Source organism: Capsicum annuum, chromosome 7 (genome assembly GCF_002878395.1).
Source record: "Capsicum annuum cultivar UCD-10X-F1 chromosome 7, UCD10Xv1.1, whole genome shotgun sequence".
Taxonomy (NCBI): Eukaryota; Viridiplantae; Streptophyta; class Magnoliopsida; order Solanales; family Solanaceae; genus Capsicum; species Capsicum annuum.
Window position 1 is genome coordinate 120,018,038 of NC_061117.1, and position 18,661 is coordinate 120,036,698.

The 18,661-nt window shown below is 34.7% G+C and overlaps 1 protein-coding gene across 2 annotated transcripts in view; it reads left to right on the top strand.

Annotated features, from left to right (window-relative positions):
• The first annotated feature begins 8,421 nt into the window (after window positions 1-8,421).
• LOC107877937 overlaps window positions 8,422-18,661 on the top strand; it is a 30,763-nt gene continuing 20,523 nt past the window's right edge. Inside the window, exons 1-6 of one of the 2 annotated variants that reach the window (XR_007042891.1) lie at window positions 8,422-8,861; window positions 10,188-10,366; window positions 11,399-11,503; window positions 11,588-11,659; window positions 11,895-12,042; window positions 12,300-12,382. Coding sequence is in view for 1 of the 2 variants with exons in the window: in XM_016724762.2 (XP_016580248.2) it covers window positions 8,509-8,861; window positions 10,188-10,366; window positions 11,399-11,503; window positions 11,588-11,659; window positions 11,895-12,042; window positions 12,300-12,382 (940 nt within the window). In the remaining variant the exon portion in view is untranslated. The remainder of the gene's footprint in view (window positions 8,862-10,187; window positions 10,367-11,398; window positions 11,504-11,587; window positions 11,660-11,894; window positions 12,043-12,299; window positions 12,383-18,661) is intronic. The other variant, XM_016724762.2, reaches the window with a different exon arrangement.

Here is an 18,661-nt window from a genome sequence, read left to right on the forward strand (position 1 = left end):
AACACCAAAACTCAATTTCAAGTGGCGAATCTGTAAATAAATTAATTTCTATTCAAAACTGTCACTTTAATTGGAAAAATCATTCAACTCGATCCCTTCGAGCAAAAAGGGGTGTGACATAGGTGATCGTATCGATACAGATGTAGGTGATAGACCTATTACAGGTGATGAATGGAGTGCATTTCCAAATTTTGATTTTTTAAAATTTACACCAAATGGTAATAAGATTGGAGAGGAGGTTAAAAATAGTTTTGAGGATAGTTGGTCTGATTTTCCTGATTATGAAGTATCAAAGATTACGCAACCAATTTCTCAGGAGAATGTACAGTATATGAAAGATTTGGTTGAAAATAGTTAAGAAATTGATTGGTCAGTTGTTCCGGACAGTGAAACCTCAAAGTATACTCAACCTGATAAAATTGGTGAACATTATGTGATTGAGAAAAATGTTGGGAAGATTGATACAGATTTAGGCTCTACAAGTGTTGCATTGGTGGCTACATAAGTTCTTGTTGATGTTGGAAGCGTGAGAAAAAATGTTGATGATACTTCTGTAGGTGATAAATCAACTGTCATCTTGGATGACACACCGATTGTCCCTCGTAGAATAAAAAAACCAGCTGCGATATGTGAATCACCATACGTGTCCAAGTTTGATTCTGGTTGTAGCAACGTTCAAGGTCAACCAACTAAGTGCATAGATAAAGGACATTCAAGAAAACACATCTTCAGTATCAAACATCCATTTACCATAAGTATTACAGAGCCATTTCTTGATATGAAGTTGTTGTCTTCATTCAACAAGTTTGTTGATAAGCCATTACGACTTAATTCAAAGTAAGTGTTTTCTTTCTAAATTTTTGTAGCTTAAATTTTTATCATTTTTGTGTCATAACTAATACATTGTGTCATGCTTTTTTTATAGTCCTGTTTATTCGAAATCTGTTAATAATCTGGCAAATGTTTTTGACTTTGGTGTTGTCACGATTAAAATAAAAGAATGGTTCTACATGCTTAGATATGCAGGAGTACCTTTAACTGATTCAGTAAGTTTATTATCCATCATGGTTTGCTAGTATAGTAGTACTAAAATATTCTTTATTGATTCTGACAACGTAATGTAGTTTATTAAAATGATCTTTTATCTTAACTTTTCAGCATATATCGGTCGAAAAGTAGCTAGTCTCTGACAAAGGTGCTCTTGAGTTTGATGAGCTTTTTTACTACTTTCGGAAGAAATCAAAGTACACTCTTTTGGATGGTGGAAGTGTATTCACAACAACTGATTGTTGGTTTAATTGGTTGATACACAGTTTTTACTCAAAGTTTTTGGGTAAGAGGAAAGATGTTGTTGTTATTAAAGAGGATAGTGAAATTACTGAATTTATCCTCGGATATGTTATGAGGTATAATGTGTTGTGATATTCTGTTAATAATATTTCGTTCCCGATAAATATTTCTGAGAACTTTCACTGGATTTTGGATCGTCTGTCTTTTAAAGACCAAAGTATTTATGTTTATGATTCAATACGTGGTGCACGATATAGACGTGTTGCTGAGAAAGCTGTTTCAGCATATTCAGAATTGATACCAAACTTGCTTTCTTCTATTGATTTTGGGGACAAAAGAAGTGATGGAATTGCAGTTTCTGACTTGTTTGATATTCGGATGGTTGATGGATTTCCAACTCAAAAGAACACGTAAGTTAGTACTAAAAAGCTAATATTATTGCTAGTCTTTCACTTTTTTTCTTTTTAATTATCATACTCATTTGGGAATATATTGTAGGCACTATGGTGTTTTTGTAGCTGCTTTTGCGGAGTACATGATTGAAGGCGTTCAAATTCCTGCAAGTTTAGATGATATTAATAGCATAGATAGTCGATATGGTGTATTACTGTGGCAATATGGAAAGATAAAACAAAAGCAGCATGCAATCAATGACGATGAATCTACTGGAAGACTGAAAAAGAAAAACTAATCTTCTAAAGATGCAATAGTTTAGGATAACTTGCAAGTGTAGTTATTGACATATTTTGAAGTTTTTGATATACTGTTGGAAGTGTTTACCTGGTGTTTTTGATGGGATACAGTTGCTTAGTTTTCATTTCTATTTTTCAAAGAATCTATATTGACGATTATATGATTTTGAAAACTTTTATTCTTTATTAGAATGTTGATATTGTTTTCTTTATGTATAAGTGTATATTGTGATTTTTATACTTCTTCTATGGTAGTGGTATAGACTGCGTATGCTTTACCCTTCCCAGATTCCACTTTGTGGGAATACACTAGGTATGTTGTTGTTGTTGTTGTATTGGTCGAGATACACTTAAAGACTCTCTAAAACATTTCTAAACCAATTTTCATTTAGAAGTATAACATTTATTAGTTTCCAGTACATATACTAGATTGATACGATTTAATACCACATTCAGAAAGTACATATACTAGATTGATACGATTTAATACCACATTCAGAAAGTACATATACTGCATAAAAACAACATTGATACTCAATTGATACTTAATTTTCTGAAGAAAATTGATATGTTCAAACTATATACAAAGAAACTCCTTTTGTGAATAATGTATGAACTCAAATGTTTATATAGACTTTGCAAGTACAATGACAAAACACTAGATATACAACTTTCGGGATCTAAAACCTTTCACAAGTTGAATTCATTAACATAAGAGAGCTTACTTCCATCATTAAGCAGCTTAAGAGTATGAGCAGGAGAGACTTTTTCAATTATCAATCTTTTTGAGGGGCTTTACTAGCTTTCTGCTTGGAATACTCTTTTCTAAAAACCACGAAAGCCAAACCGATAAACGCTACTACTCCAACAAAACCTCCTACCATACTTAAAGCAAGAACAGCTTTACCATTTCCCCCTTCAACCATTTTCTTATGAGGCTCAATACTAATATCCAAAGCTTCATTCTGACAAAATAAATAAGGATGCTGCCATTGCTCTTTATTCCATAGACAATTCCCAGAAAACAATATAATCTTGGAACCAGAACTAAAGTGCAAACAAGCAGGCAAATCCCCTGTCAAGTAATTTGATGATAGATTCACAAAAGAAAGTTCTTGACTACATGTCACATTCTTTTGAAGCTTTTCAGTTAGTTTGTTTCCAGAAATATACAAATAACTGAGTGATGGCAATGACAAAATTGTTGGTGAAAAGGGTCCAACAAGCTCATTGGAAGAAATATCCAGTTTTTTATACTGATAATAAGAACTCAGTTCTTTTGGTACCCCTAAACTGAACTTCTTCTTCCTAAGTCTTACATTGAAGTTGACAATAAGATAGATGTGCTTGTATGCTTTTATAGTAACAGATTACATGAAGAAGTTGCAACTTGCACATCCTATTGGTTGGTTGGCTGTTGTAAGGTTCTTTTTTTCCCATTTTCACCAATAAAGTTACTAGTTAGATTTCATCGATTTTTCGAACCTTTTAGGTCTATTCACCTAAGTTGCGTGGACTCATTCTCTAAAATTATACTAGTTTTAGTGAATCCAACACACTCTTGATGACATTTTAAAGAGTTCGAACAATAGAGCTATTCACTGGGTCTTGAAGAAATGGACATCCGAACCTTGAGTTGCTATAGTCCAAACTGCACCAAATGCCACAACCAAGTTGGACTATATCTCTTAGAAACCTGGAGAAGAATATATAAAATGACTTGTCATTATAGTCATGCTATGATGAACAACAATAGGAGAAACACTTTCTCTTTGGGCACATATATATCACCTGTATATAATGTCATTTAACTAGCACTGTATATTATACAGATGACACTCAAAAGTATGTATTGAATGAAACTCGCATGTGGACTTATATATATACACACATCATACTAAATAATTCATCAAAAAGATATCATAAAGACAATGAAAAGTAGAAGTTGAAATCCATATAATGTCGAAATATTTCATTAGCAATCAAACTAGGAAGCTTAAAATGTAAAATCTTAGGCATTATCTATTACATTTCATGTAAAAGTAGACAATTTTTCATATTTTAACTTAAAATGTGAAATCAATTCCTGTAATATGTTTTGCAATCTAGAATGAACTGGCCTATTTGGAAAAAGAAAAGAGGAACTATAAAAATGTCTTGTTAAATTTTTATTGGGGCATTTGCATAGGTTCTTTGATTGTGTCCAACCTTTCCACACCATCCACATGATACTTTCTGTGCAGACATGTAGTCCATAATGCCTTTGCCTCGATTGCTATTCCTGGGTCTACCTGGTTTCGACTTCCAGATTGGTGGTAGTACTATGATATCCAATACTTCTGTTGGAATATGCCACATTGATTCATCAGGAAGTGGAATAACTGGAAATTCATAGGCTTTCAAGTAATTTTCCTTTGTATAATAAGCTGCACAATAGGATTCTACATTCATATGAGTGTAACTCAATACTGCCATAGCATGAGGACATGGGATTCCATCAACCTGAAATTGTTGGTAGCTACATCTTTTTTCATGCATACACATAATGTTTCGCTTTTGAATTTCATCAATCACAATATACACATGACTGGTAGAAGCCATTTCCTGTAATATATAACAAAATATTAAGCAACTATACCATACCACATTTTAGTCAGTATGAAATATAAATAATAATACAGTTTCTTTACCTTCATTTTATCTGATAAAAAAGATTTTCTCTCATTATTGTGTTGTACTTATTTCCCAATTCATTAAATGTTGCCTGTGCATTTATTCTGTTTCCATTATTCCATTTCATTACCAAATCCATCATGAATTGTAGTAGCTTTTTTATTGGCAGTTCTCTTGCCTCTCTATTTGCTGAATTCAGCGACTCTGCAATATTCGAAGTCATCGCCATTGATCTATTGACATTTGAATGTGCTATGGACCATTTTTCATAGCCAATTTCAAATAGGTAAGGCCTCAGCCTCTCATCGATTTTGTTTGCATCTTCCATTAGTCGATGCCTTTACATAAGTACGAACTATTGCAAAAAAGATTCCCTTTAGCTCCTTCTAATTCCTCTAGAATTATTCTTTGATGTTGTTCCATAGGTGATAGATGTATATACAGTGAGCTGCATTTGGATATACCTTTGCAGCAACCTTTAATATACTTTCATGATGATTAAATACTATGGACATATTTTCTCTTTCACCATATGCTATTTTAAACATACTAAAAAACCACTCCCATAAAGCATCATTTTCAAAATCCACAATAGAATGTGCTAATGGTAGAATTTCCCTGATTATGCAAGTAAAAAAAGTGAAACATCTTAGACTAGTATGAATAATGCATATTAAGTTTTTGCAATTTGTAATTGTGTTAAAAAGCTGAATTTTTACTTCTTTTAAGGAAGTACTATTGTATTTGAAAAAAATAATTAAAATGACCTGCTGCATTAAGCACACTAGCACACAACATGGTCCCCCGGTACGCTGATTTAAGGAAAGTACCATCAATAACTATTGTTGGCATACAATAATTCCATCCTTTAATGGATGCTTCAATGCGACAAAAGCATACAGAAGTGATTGTCCTCTGTCTTGTGTAGCCTTGTATGCGAACCTGGATTGATTGTATTTACCATATACAAGTAAGCTGGCAGATTAGCATATGATTCACGCAGGGAACCTCTGACTAGTTTAATTGTCTTTTCTTTTGCTCTGTACGCCTTTTTGTAGTTCATTCTAATCCCATGATTGTTTCTCATTTTATCCATGATCTCTGCGGGAGTGAATGATGATTTCAGATTTAGATACTTGTTCTTTACCATTTCAGCAATGGTTAATGAAGTAGCATGACGTTGGGAAAGCATTCTATCTGCAATTGCACAGGTGTAGACATCTAAGAATCTTGTCACCATGAAGACCTCTAACTCTTTTTGACTTGAAGATCAAAAAGTCCATTGACATTTTTCATTTGCACATTGCAGATAGTACCTGTATTAATACATTTATACAAAACAATGTTAGTTCTATACGAATATTTTACTTACAGTAGCTCACTCGGTTCTACTACTTGTTGTAAATTTTAGGTGTAGAAATCTTATCTGAGATTGGAATATGTTACAGACCACTTGGGAACAACTTCACTATACCAACAAAATCATTTGACTTACTCAAAGGTTTCAAAGGCAAAAGATTCATAATTTATTATGCAAATTTAGAACTCCTTAAAGCTTTTAAAGGCACCGACCTTCAAGTTTCAGTCATGGTCCCAAATGAACTCACTAACAACATTGCTACCAATCAAACCTTAGCCGACCAATGGGCCAAAATCATTGTTTTACCTTTTTACCCACACACGATGATCCGTTACGTCCTTGTTGGAAACGAAATCCTTAGTAACCTACCCAACATCTATCATTTTAAGCCCTCTGTAGATAAAACTCCACAAAGGTGTCACAAGCAGTAAACAGGGCAAATCCATCTTTGACCTTCTTGATTTAAAGTTGTTGATGCATTCTATTTTCTTACTAGAAAAGAAGTCTTTTATAATGAGATACTGTAGGCTTCTTACTTGCAAATGAGATAAAAAATGTCATTTATTTGATAAGAAATAAAAAGGATTATTGAATTTTAATCGATTACATAACAGATAGCTCACATCATTGCATATGAAGTATCTATAACCAATTGATACTGTTTTTCAAAAAAAAAAAAAAAAGGGGGACATATGCATGCATATACAACACATATACCACATAAAAAGCACATTGATACTCAATTGATACTATTGTATACTAGACTGATACAGTTTAATACCACATTCAAAAAGTACATATACCACATAAACAACATTGATACTCAATTTATACTATTTTATACTAGATTGATACAGTTTAATACCACATTCATACAGTACATATACAACATAAAGACCACATTGATAGTCAATTGATACTCTTTTATACTAGATTGATACAATTTAATACCACAATCAGAAAGTACAAATACCACATAAAAAGCCACATTGATACTCAATTGATACTCTTTTATACTAGATTGATACAGTTTAATACCACATTCAGTAAGTACATATACCACATAAAAACAACATTGATACTCAATTGATACTATTTTATACTAGATTGATACAGTTTAATACCATATTCAGAAAGTACATATACCACATAAAAACCACATTGATACTCAATTGATACTATTGTATACTAGATTGATACAATTTAATACCATATTCAGAAAGTACATATACCACATCAAAACCACATTGATACTCAATTGATACTATTGTATACTAGATTGATACAGTTTAATACCATATTCAGAAAGTACATATACCACATAAAAATCACATTGATACTCAATTGATACTATTGTATGCTACATTGATACAATTTAATACCACATTCAGAAAGTACATATACCACATCAAAACCACACTGATACTCAATTGATACTATTTTATACTACATATGTTAAATCGATACAATTTTTGTGTAGACTTATACCTTGATGATCTTTTGATCTTAAATTAAAATTTATGTCGGTTTGCATGATGCTTCATAACGCTAGTTATTGTATTTTTATCCCAATACAGTTGCCCTTCTTCAACATCCCTATAAAGAGGATCCATTGTGATAGGCTTTGGCTCATCTTCCAAGTGTTCCTCAGAGAAATTATCTTCAATGGCAGGAAAGTGATTTGCTTCGACAATCTGCATAGGATCTGACAATTCACCAGCTATAAATTCGTCAGGGACGAGTGTTATACACAATGGATACTTATTGATATCGAGACTTTTTTTCTTCATTTGCATATACAATTTGACACTCATGTCATTGTATATAGGCATAGATCCGGCTGTTACAATGTATTCGATATCCAATAAATTTTTAGTTGGATCTATATTTAACTGTTTATACAATTCAGCAATAAATACATCGTAAGTAAAGGTAGAATCGAACAAAACTCCATTGATGATGAAATTCTGAAATTCAAGTTCAAATATCCATTCACCTCCATATTTGATCATTATTGGTACTAAAACAGAAGTTGTAGCCATTTTTTTGTATCAATTTTGTGCAAAATTTTAGAGATTTATAGAGAAGGTTGTGGAATGTAAAAGGTAAAGATGAGTATCAGAAAAGGTAATGAATGGAGAATTGGGCGTTTGAAGGGAAAGGAATTTGTGACTGAAAAAGGAAGAAGGTAAAATTATTTTTTGAATTTTTTTGTATTTTCCCCTTATATGTAGGTAATCATACGCAAGTGACAGAGAGACTATTTTCTGGGTTTATTACGCGAGTAGCGAGTGACTATTTATCGATATTATAAATTTGAGTGCTAATTTTATAGAATTAATTTATTTTAATTGTTATTTTTATCCTTTTTCCTAAAAAAAATGAAAAAAACACTGGCTTCAGGGTGTGGTGCGACTCCACAATCCACGAGCTGTGCTGTTGGGTTGGGGCATTTTTATTTAGTCAATTAGATAAACGCACTCTTAACAGTGAATGGCAGTTTCATCCATAGCCACTCTCACTCGTCACTATTCTTTGTGCTCCTCGATATCACCATCCTCATTTTGGTCATCTCATTCTTCTTCAGTGACTCACATAACTCGTACCAGAAAGCTACTACTCACCAGCAAACTATCTGTTCGTACCAGAATGTCTTTTACAAGTCCCAACTCACCGCCACCGCAAACCCAACCTTCGACTGTCAAGCAACACACGGCACCCTATGGTTCTTGGAAGTCACCCATCACAGCTGATGTCGTTTCTGGCTCCAGTAAACGCCTTGGTGGCTTTTCTGTAGATTCAGTTGGTCATCTTTTCTGGCTAGAATCTCGCCCTACAGACTCCGGGTATGTATGTATATATACATATATATACACACACATATATATATATATGCATATACATAGACATGTCAAAACCTTCGCTTATATAAAGTAGATATATATATATATATATATGTGTGTGTGTGTGTGTGTGTGTGTGTGTGTGTGTATATATATATGTGACAATCCGTCAAGGAATTTTTCTTTCCAGTATGGGAGATTAAGATAAAATGGCCAGACAAAAAAAACAGAAACTAATGAATCTCCACAAATTCGTATATTTGTATATATGAAATATTTGCATAAGAAGCTCATCTGTGTTGTGTATAAATCCCAAAACCCCTAATTATTGTGATATTGCTTAGTGGGTTTTATGTAAAGTTTGATGTTATTCATTCTTGTGCATTCATATTCCCATATGAATTAATGTTTACGATCTTCATATTTAAACCCCAACCCCCATAAATATTGTGATATTTCTTTGTTTGTTTTATGTAATTTGCATTTTGACATCTTATGTATTCATAATTTGCATATGAAGGCCGTGTTTATTGTCTTAGGGTAAACCCCAAAGCACCTAATGTTTGTAATGTTGTTTGAGGATTTTTATGTTAAGTTTGATTTTCTAATTCATATGCATTAATAGTTTGCATATGAACACCATACTAGCACCATCGAGGCCTGTGGTGGGAGAGCCAAATACTGGAGATCCCTCCACCGCTAAATTAGATGTCTGGAGTTCGAGCAATTCGAGCCATGTGAATGGAGAAACCACTAGTGCGGAGCGGTGCATGCTTCCCCCTTAATTGGACCATGCATACATCCGGATTAATCAGACCAGTGGGTTCTGTATATCAGATGGTTAAACCAAAAAAAAAAAAATAGTTTCCCATTGAAACTTATGTATAGGGATTTGTGTTCAAACCAAAAAGATTGTAAAATTTTCTAATGTGTTTTGCTCTCATGTTTGAATATTTGTTATTATGCATCCTTGATTTGCATATGAAACTCATCTTTCCTGTCTTCGCTCTTAAATTTAAAGACCCATTGATATTTTGATATTTTCTTTAGTAGGTTTATTTTTAGCTTAAAAACTTATTCGTATGCCTTCATAAGTTGCATTTGAAATCCATGTTTACAGTTGTAATGTTTAAGCCCCAAAATCCATAAAGATTGTGTTTCATTCTGGATTTCATGTAAAGTTCAATCTTTTTTACTGTTCCGCAATCATAATTTGCATATAAAATCATGTTTACTGTCTTCATGTTTAAAGTTTGTGATATTTTTTGTGGGATCTGTGTGAAGTTTGATTTTTTTTATTTTTTATTTTTTATAATGTTATGCATTCAGACGAGCAGTTATTGTAAAGGAACCAGGGAAATCGGGAGAAGACCCCATAGATGTAACTCCTAAAGATTTTTCTGTGAGGACATTGGCTCAGGAGTATGGTGGTGGTGATTTTTGTATATCAGGAGACACTTTGATCTTCTCTAATTACAAGGATCAGAGACTTTATAAGCAGTCCATAGGTCTTCACTTTCCTTTGTTTTCTATGTCATCGAATGCAGTTGAATATAATTGCTTCCAGTTTTTACCCTTTTATAAAATCTAACATAATCTTCGATGGAGATACAATTTCGTTTATGTACATTTTTGGGTTTATTGCTGCTACTCATTTAGAGGGATGGCCTTGGCTCAGCGGTAAGCTTGCTTACCGTGGTGTGCCAGGGTCGGGGGTTCGAAACGCCCCTCCAGCGAAGCTGGGGTGAGGGCGCGTAGGTCAGGCCCGGAGTGGTCCCCCCCTCCCCGACACCTACGGAGTAGGTATGAACCGGGTCGTCCCCCCCCTTGCTGCTGCTCATTTACAAATGTGCCGATATTTGATCTGTCCATTTTTATGATGATTGTTAAATTTTAAATAACACAACAAAAATAACATATCCAGTGTAATCCCACAAAGTGGTGTCTAGGAGGGTAGAGTGTGTAGTTCTTACCTCAACCTCAGTGGTAGAGATTCTGTTTCGGCTAGACCCTAGGTTCAATAACCAGAAAAGAAAAAAGAAACTGTCTCACAGGTAGCAAGTTGGTTCATATTAATTTTGAAAGCTTGAAGCTCTTTCATTTTTGCATATATTTCATCATATTTACTATTTGCATTCCAGTAGCATTAGTACTAGTCTCATAGTTTCATGTGCTTCATTTCTTTTACTACCTGTTGTTTCTTTGCTTTCGATTATCACATTATTTTGCTGTTGTTACTAATCCTTTTTCGAATGCTATGTAATGATTTCTCTATTATTTGCTATGTCTGCTTTACTTCTGTATTTTTTTTTTTTTTGTAATTTTTAAATTGTTTTGATATGTGTTATTTGAGGCGAGGGTCTTTTCGTAGCAGCCGACCTACTTCGTGGAGGTAGGGGTAAGGTTTGCATACATTCTACCCTCCCCAGATCTCACTTGTGGGATTATACTTTGTATGTTGTTGTTGTTGTTTCATCATATTTGCCATCACTATTTTTGAGATGTTTCTTTCCAATTGCTCTCTGTTGTTTTGGTACTAGATTCTGCTCCGTTGCCTCTCACTCCAGATTATGGTGGACTAAGCGTATGCTATGCTGATGGAGTGGTTGACTTTCAATTTAACCGTTATGTGACAGTGAGAGAAGGTAAGTTCTCAATATTCATTATCCTTCATAAATTTTTCCTTGGTTCTCCAAGAAATTTTATCCTATTTTTTGCTCCTTCTGTAGATCAACGTGAAAGTGGTATAAATGCGATTACCACAATTGTATCTATCGATCTAAGCAGTAACAACGCTCAAGGTGAGAATTTGTCAGTACTGGTTTACCATGATTCAATTTGAATTTTTCCTTGCTTATGTCTGCTTTTGGGTGAATCAGGGCTAGAAAAACTGTCAAAAGATGTTTATACATTATGAAGGGCTATTTGATTGTTTTCGTATTCCCCCTTCCCCCTCCAAGGCAATATTTGTTGAAATGTACAATGAGTGAATATATGATCTTAAGTTTTTTCCGCTTGTTTGGCACATAAATGCAGAACCAAGGCTATTAGTTGGGGGCAATGACTTTTATGCATCTCCTCGGATTGATCCCAAAGGGGAGCGAATGGCATGGATTGAATGGGGTCATCCAAATATGCCATGGGATAGATCGGAGCTTTGGGTTGGTTATATATCACACAATGGGTATGGCCGTAATAAATCTCTTTCTCTTTCACACACACACGCATGTGGACACAGCTACAAACACAGATACACACATCTATAAGACACACTCCTACCAACAAGGAGGCACATTCACCTAGAGATCACATTCTTTTCAGGCCTGCATAAGTTCTCAGTGTTTCCCAAATACAAAATCAAATTATAGGACTGCTGGTCTATGAGGAACATCATCATCTACTGGTTGATTTGATCTTTGCGTTTTTTTGACTTTCCCCAAGGGATGTGCAGAAACGCATTTGTGTTGCTGGTGGTGATCCTACTCTTGTGGAGTCTCCTACTGAACCCCAATGGTCTTCACAAGGTACTCTTGAATAAATTGCCAGCGCGTGCATTGTATAAACTTTAAATTTCCTTCCCTGTTTCCAGGATTAGATTTGGTAGAGAAGAATAAAAATTAGTCCTATGTTTTAGTGAATATTATTGGCTTTTGGTAGCATAAATTTGAATTCAGGGTCTTTATATCTGAAAATGGGGCTTGGAGGATCGGGCCTTTGTTGTGGGAGAAATTGCGACAGCTCTTGGAACTAAAGCATAACTTGTCATTGCAAAACAAAGAGATACAACCAATTTGGGAGGTGCCTGTTTCTGTACACTCTGCAATTTGGACTAAGTTCTTTTCAGCAAAGAAACACTAGACTGGCTGTTGATTTCTTGTACAATCTGGAAGTGTTTATGTTGCCTGTAACTAATTCTTCGTTTTGCGTCATTTCTCTATGAAATGTTGTAGAAGAAATCGAGTGTACTCTTGATCCATTTACATTTAGAGCTAGTGTTCTTTACAACAACAAATAACAACAACAACATACCCAGTATATTCCCACAAAGTGGGGTCTGGGGAGCGTAAGTGTACGCAGTCCATACCACTACCTCAGAGGTGAGATAGAGAGTATTTGAATAGACCCCCGGCTCAAGGCAAGTCTCGCAGGAAAGTGGTCACTGAAAATCGGACAAATAATGAGTTCTATATAATTGCTCAGGCAGCAAGAATTGTGAAATGTTTTTTTTTTAAAAAATTGGTAACATGTAGAATTGCGAAATGTTGAAGACTAATCTTCCGAGTATAATGGTAGAATGTACCCAATTGAATGGAACATGAAAGAATCTCTTAAACATGAAAGATTTGAGTAGTTGGGCATCAAAATAAAATGGGAGATTCCGCGCTGCCATCAATACCGTATACATTTTGATAGTTGTTCTTTAGTATTTCTAATTCGCTTGCAAAAAGCGTATCAGCAGTTTTATAGTTGAGCCACTATTCTTTTTGTTGTAGATGAGCACTTAAATAAGCTTGTATTTAGTTTGAGAGAGCAAACTAAGCCAATCAGGCAATACTCCATCGAGTTGGAACATTTTTTTTTTACTCTGTAAAGTATGTTCCCAAACTTTTTGTACTCAATTTCTTTCACCTCCTCTATGCTCTCTCCGCCACTTCTCGCTATAATGAAAACCTCTATTTTTGTTATGCTGACATTTTCACGAACCTTAGTGTTTGCTTACTCAAACTGTATCACACGTCTACTTGTACATAAGCCAAAGTGGTCCCAACATCACACAAAATTTGCTCTTGACTTCACTTTGAAGTATCTTATATTATCACAGGAGGGGCTATCCCAACAGCAATATAGCAGTAACTTCTGGAGGGCCCACTGGCCAATCTCTTTTTTTGCCGACTTCACTTCCTGTTTTCTTATATTTATCAGAAAATGTGTAAGAAAGTATGAGATTCTAGAAAACTGGTGGTTTCTGTCAATTTTGTGTAATTGTTGATAGATACATGAAGTTTGATACAGATCTTCTGGATAAGGCACAAATTGTTATATATATATATATATATATATTTTTCTTTTTCAGTCTTTAGTAGTGAATAAAATGCCAAAAAAAGGGCAGTCCGGTGCACTAAAGCCACCGCTATGCGTAGTGTCCGGGGAAGGACCCCATCACAAGGGTGTATCGTACGCAGCCTTACCTTGCATTTCTGCTAGAGACTGTTTGCAAGGCTTGAACTCGTGACCTCCTGGTCACATGACAACAACTTTACCAGTTACTCCGAGGCTCCCCTTCGAAAAGGGCAGCCCGATGCACTAAAGCTACCGCTATGCGCGGTGTCCGGAGAAGGGCCCCACCACAAGGGTGTTTCGTACGTAGCCTTACCTTGTATTTCTGTCAGAGGCTGTTTCCAAGGCTTGTGAATAAAATGCCAACATATGCATAATATAACTTTAATTTTCGTTTCTAATTCCAGGATTAGTTTCGATAGTAGAATTGTTAAAACACTAGGTGATTTCTCCCATATGTCCGAGCCTTGGTGCATAGAGTTACCCGGTTCTTGTGCTGGTTGGAGGTATCAAATACGCTGGGGAAGTATTCAATGCGCAAGCTGGTTCAGACACAATAGTTATCAAAAAAAAAAAAAAAAAAAGAAGTGAAAAATATTAAAAATCACTCTGCCTTTCAGAGATCTATTCATGATGATTTGATGCATATGCTTTAACCTCAAAATTGTCTTTTATTGTTTGTTTTCCTTTTTAACTCTTTTCCACCAGATATTTTTGCTCTCAATTCTCATGAGTCAAATATGTTTATGTAATGCATATATGTTGATATGCTGTAATTATATTTTTCTTTGTGAAGTGTTTTTTAATACTTTGTTTTCATCAAGTTTACTGCTGTATGAACAAAGATTTTTAGTTATTTGGTTTTTAACAGGTCACACAGATCATTTTGAAATTTCTGATTTTGAAAATTCACTTTTTTAAAGATTTGTTGTTTATAACTTACAGCAAATGCTAGAAAGATGTTAAAATGGTTGGTGGTGTAGTTGCTCGTGTGATGTGGTTCCTAGTTTAAGAGTGTAGATTTTTGAGAAGAAGAAAGTCTTGTTTTATTTCAATATATTTGTACTACATATGAGCTTGAGTATATGTACAATAAGTCCTATCTCTAACTTAGTAGAGACAATCCATGCTAATTAAATTAAAATAAAATAAGATCTCCTATAATTAAACTAGGAGATAAAGTTTCCTAGAATCAAGCTAATCAACATTTCCCCTCAAATTGGTGCAAATATGTCACACATCCCAAACTTGCAGCTCAATGTATGAAATGTCCGGTTGTTGAGACCTTTTCTAAGCAATCAGCTAGCTTTTTCTCTGACAACACATGAAGCAAACTCTGGATACCACTTGTAACATTTTCTTTGATAAAGTGTCGACACTTTCAACATGCTTTGTGTGGTCATGTTGAAAGGATTATTGGCTAAACTAATTGCATCCTTGTTGTGGCCGTAGGTGTCTCCTCTTTTTTTTTTCCAGACAGTACCAATTCCTAACTTTTGCATGCAAAGAAGTTTGCAGCACCCTGGGCCATAGCTCTGTATTCTGTCTCGGTATTTTTCTTGCAACTAACATTGCTTCTTGCTTCTCAAAAATGACTTAAGTTCCCACTTACGAATGTACGATGCCCTGATGTGTACTTTCTATCATCTAGAGACCCAGCTCACTTTGCATCTGTATAGATTTTTATCAAGAAATGACCATGTTAGAAAATAATGATAATTAGGCCTTTCATCGAAGAAGACTTCAAATATCGCTAAATATGGAAGACAACTCGCATATGAGAATCTCCGGAATCATGCATAAACTGACTTGTCAAGCTGACTGAATTAGCTATGTTGGTCTAGTAAGTGAGAGATGATTCTTCCAATCAACCTCTAATATCTCTCCTTATCAACTGGCTCTCCAACCCATGTTTGGAACTTTATGATTAGTTTCTATTGGCAAATTTGCTGGTTTGCAACCTTTCATACCAGTATCTTAGCAATCTAGAATATACTTCCTTTTGAGAGATAGAAACCCTATTTGATATAGAAACCTTGTTACAATGTTGATAGCAGAAGGAACCCTAAAACTAAGAACAAGAATTGAAGGATAGGAGAAAGACACAAGTAAAAGAGTTAACTGGCAATAATAGCTATATTAAGCTAAAAACTTCAATTTATGAACCAAAACAAAGCACCAATTATATAAAGATACCTCAAGAGGTTTGAGGGTGTGTTGGGTATGAATTGAGAATTTTCCTATTTTCTCATGTTCGTTTGGCTAAAATTTTTGGAATGAAAACAAGCTCCTTGAAATCAGGAAAATAACTTCCTTAATAAAAGTAGGGGAAACAAGTGACATAATCTCCTCCCACTCTCGCAACCACCCACGCCACCACCAAATCTCATCCCCCCCACCATAACACCCATCACCCTACTTCTATCAATTCTCATTGTTTTGTGTTAGATATATACAAATTATTTTAGGATAATGGTTTTTACTTGCTTACTGAACACAAGAAATAAGTAAGAAACCACTTATTTTCCTTGAAGATGTTTTCTTGAAAAATATTTTCCATGGAATACATTTTTCTCTATACTGAACACATCTTGAATCCTTAAGCAAGCAATTTCATCAACATTGCTTACCAACCAAAGGCCAGAGCCACACTCTCACAAGAGTTTCACTCTTCCAATTCATAAAATATCAAAATAATATCCAAAATAATCTATCCTTGAAGGAGCTATTTTTCACTATTTATAGCCTAAACTAATTATTACAAAAATACTTTTAAGAAAATAAGGACCTTCTTAAGTGGGGGCTTTATTTAAGAATAGTCTCTTTTCATAAATATTTCCTTTCTCCAAGTTGTCTTCCAATTGGAGCCTTCATTTCAAGCTCCCTCCAAGCCCCTGAAGTAGTGACTTCATGAGAAGCTATTGAAATCCTTAACTTGCCTTGGCATGCATGCATGAAACCTCAATTCTCAAGAACTGCAATTTTCCTAGATCACTGATTTCAACTTCTTATGAAATTAACCTTTTCAATCAGGGTTTCTCCTCTTTGTCATCTCCTACTATATCAACAAGATAAACTATGAGAAGAGTGAGTTTAACCTTTTGTTGTCACAAATAGGGATGGTCAACATTGCTTTGTCAGTAGCGAAAAGAGAGATCGGAATCTGTCAAAACTAGCTCGAGGGGATTACGTAAGTGAGACCATATAAGGCTTTCCTCAATTTGTATACCTTACCTCGACTTTGTTCGGTATCAAATCTAAGACGGATCTCTATATACACCTCTTTTTCTAAGTTACAATGAAGAAACACATTTTTTACATCAAACTGTTGTAAGTACCACTCAAGATTAGCTACACAAAATAAAGGAATTCTGATGGTGTTCATGTTAAAAACATGGGCAAATGCCTGCTGATAATCCACTCCTTAAGTTTGAGTGAATCCCTTGGCCGCCAATCTCGCTTTGAATGTTTCAATCAAACAATCAACCTTGTCTTTTACGGTGAAAACCTATTCATATCCAACCAACTTCTTGTTAGGTGGTGAAATGACAAGTTTCCAAGTCTCATTTTTTTTATAAGGCCTTTAGTTCTTCCATTATAGCCTGCTTCCATTTAAGATCTCCAAAGTATCCTTCCAATTCTAGAGAATAGACATAAAAGATATAGACAATGCAGAGGCTCTATTATACGGGGGAGAGATAGAATTATAGGAGAAAATTAGATAAAGGATATTTGGTGCAAGATTTGACTCCCTTTCTGTGAGAAATTGGCAAGTCTATCTCATTAGGGAATGTGGATAACTCACAAGTAGAAGATAACTTCGGCAGATTGCATGATGGTTTCTTCTGCTCTATTTTTCCTTGAGTAATTTATTAAATTAGGTATATTCAAATGTCCAATAGTCTTTCCTTGAAACATTCAATAAAAGTAACAACCCATCGAGTACTAGACAAAGAAACTGTTTGAGTAGGACCTTGTACATTAGAATGAATAGTCGCAAAAGGAGTTGTCTTTTTATCATCACCTAAATCATAAGATTTTCTAGTAATCTTTGTCTACCATGTAAATCTTAGTATGTGCCCATTGTATGCCTTGGCTTTCCACAATAATCATAGTAAAGGAGGTCATTATCAGAATTGATTGCCCTTGGTTGCTATTGAGAGACAGTTACCCCAAACTTCTGGGTTGGTTTCGAATATGATAGGAAACCTCATCAACTTCTTATTGTTGAACACAGGAGTATGCATCCTTAAGAGGAGGAATTTTTTTCCAGAACTACTTGAACCCTGATCTAGTCATACTCTTTGTCCAAACCGGCTAGAAAATTATAAAACCATTTCTTGTCAACCAATTATGTAAAGAGAACTGCATCATTGGTCCACTTTGCTTGGAGATCCTGGTAGTAGTCTACCTCCTGCCGTGACCAACTTAATTTAGAACAATAATAATTGATAATCAATGCCTTGCTTAATGGCACAAATTTTGTTTCGAATTTCAAACATCTTAGCATCATTTCCCTTACGAGAGTTAGTACACTTGGTTGAATTTCAAAATTTTCAGCAGTTTCAAGTAGAAATTTGAGGATGCATAGTATTCAAAGCCATGTCATAACAAGGGAAATATCAAACCCTATTGACCATAGTTAGTATTAGTCATAGCATGTGCGTTCTTTTCTCAAGTAATAACCAAGCAACTTTTGAAATTTAATTAAAAAACAAACAAGATCTTGGCTAGGCAAGATATAT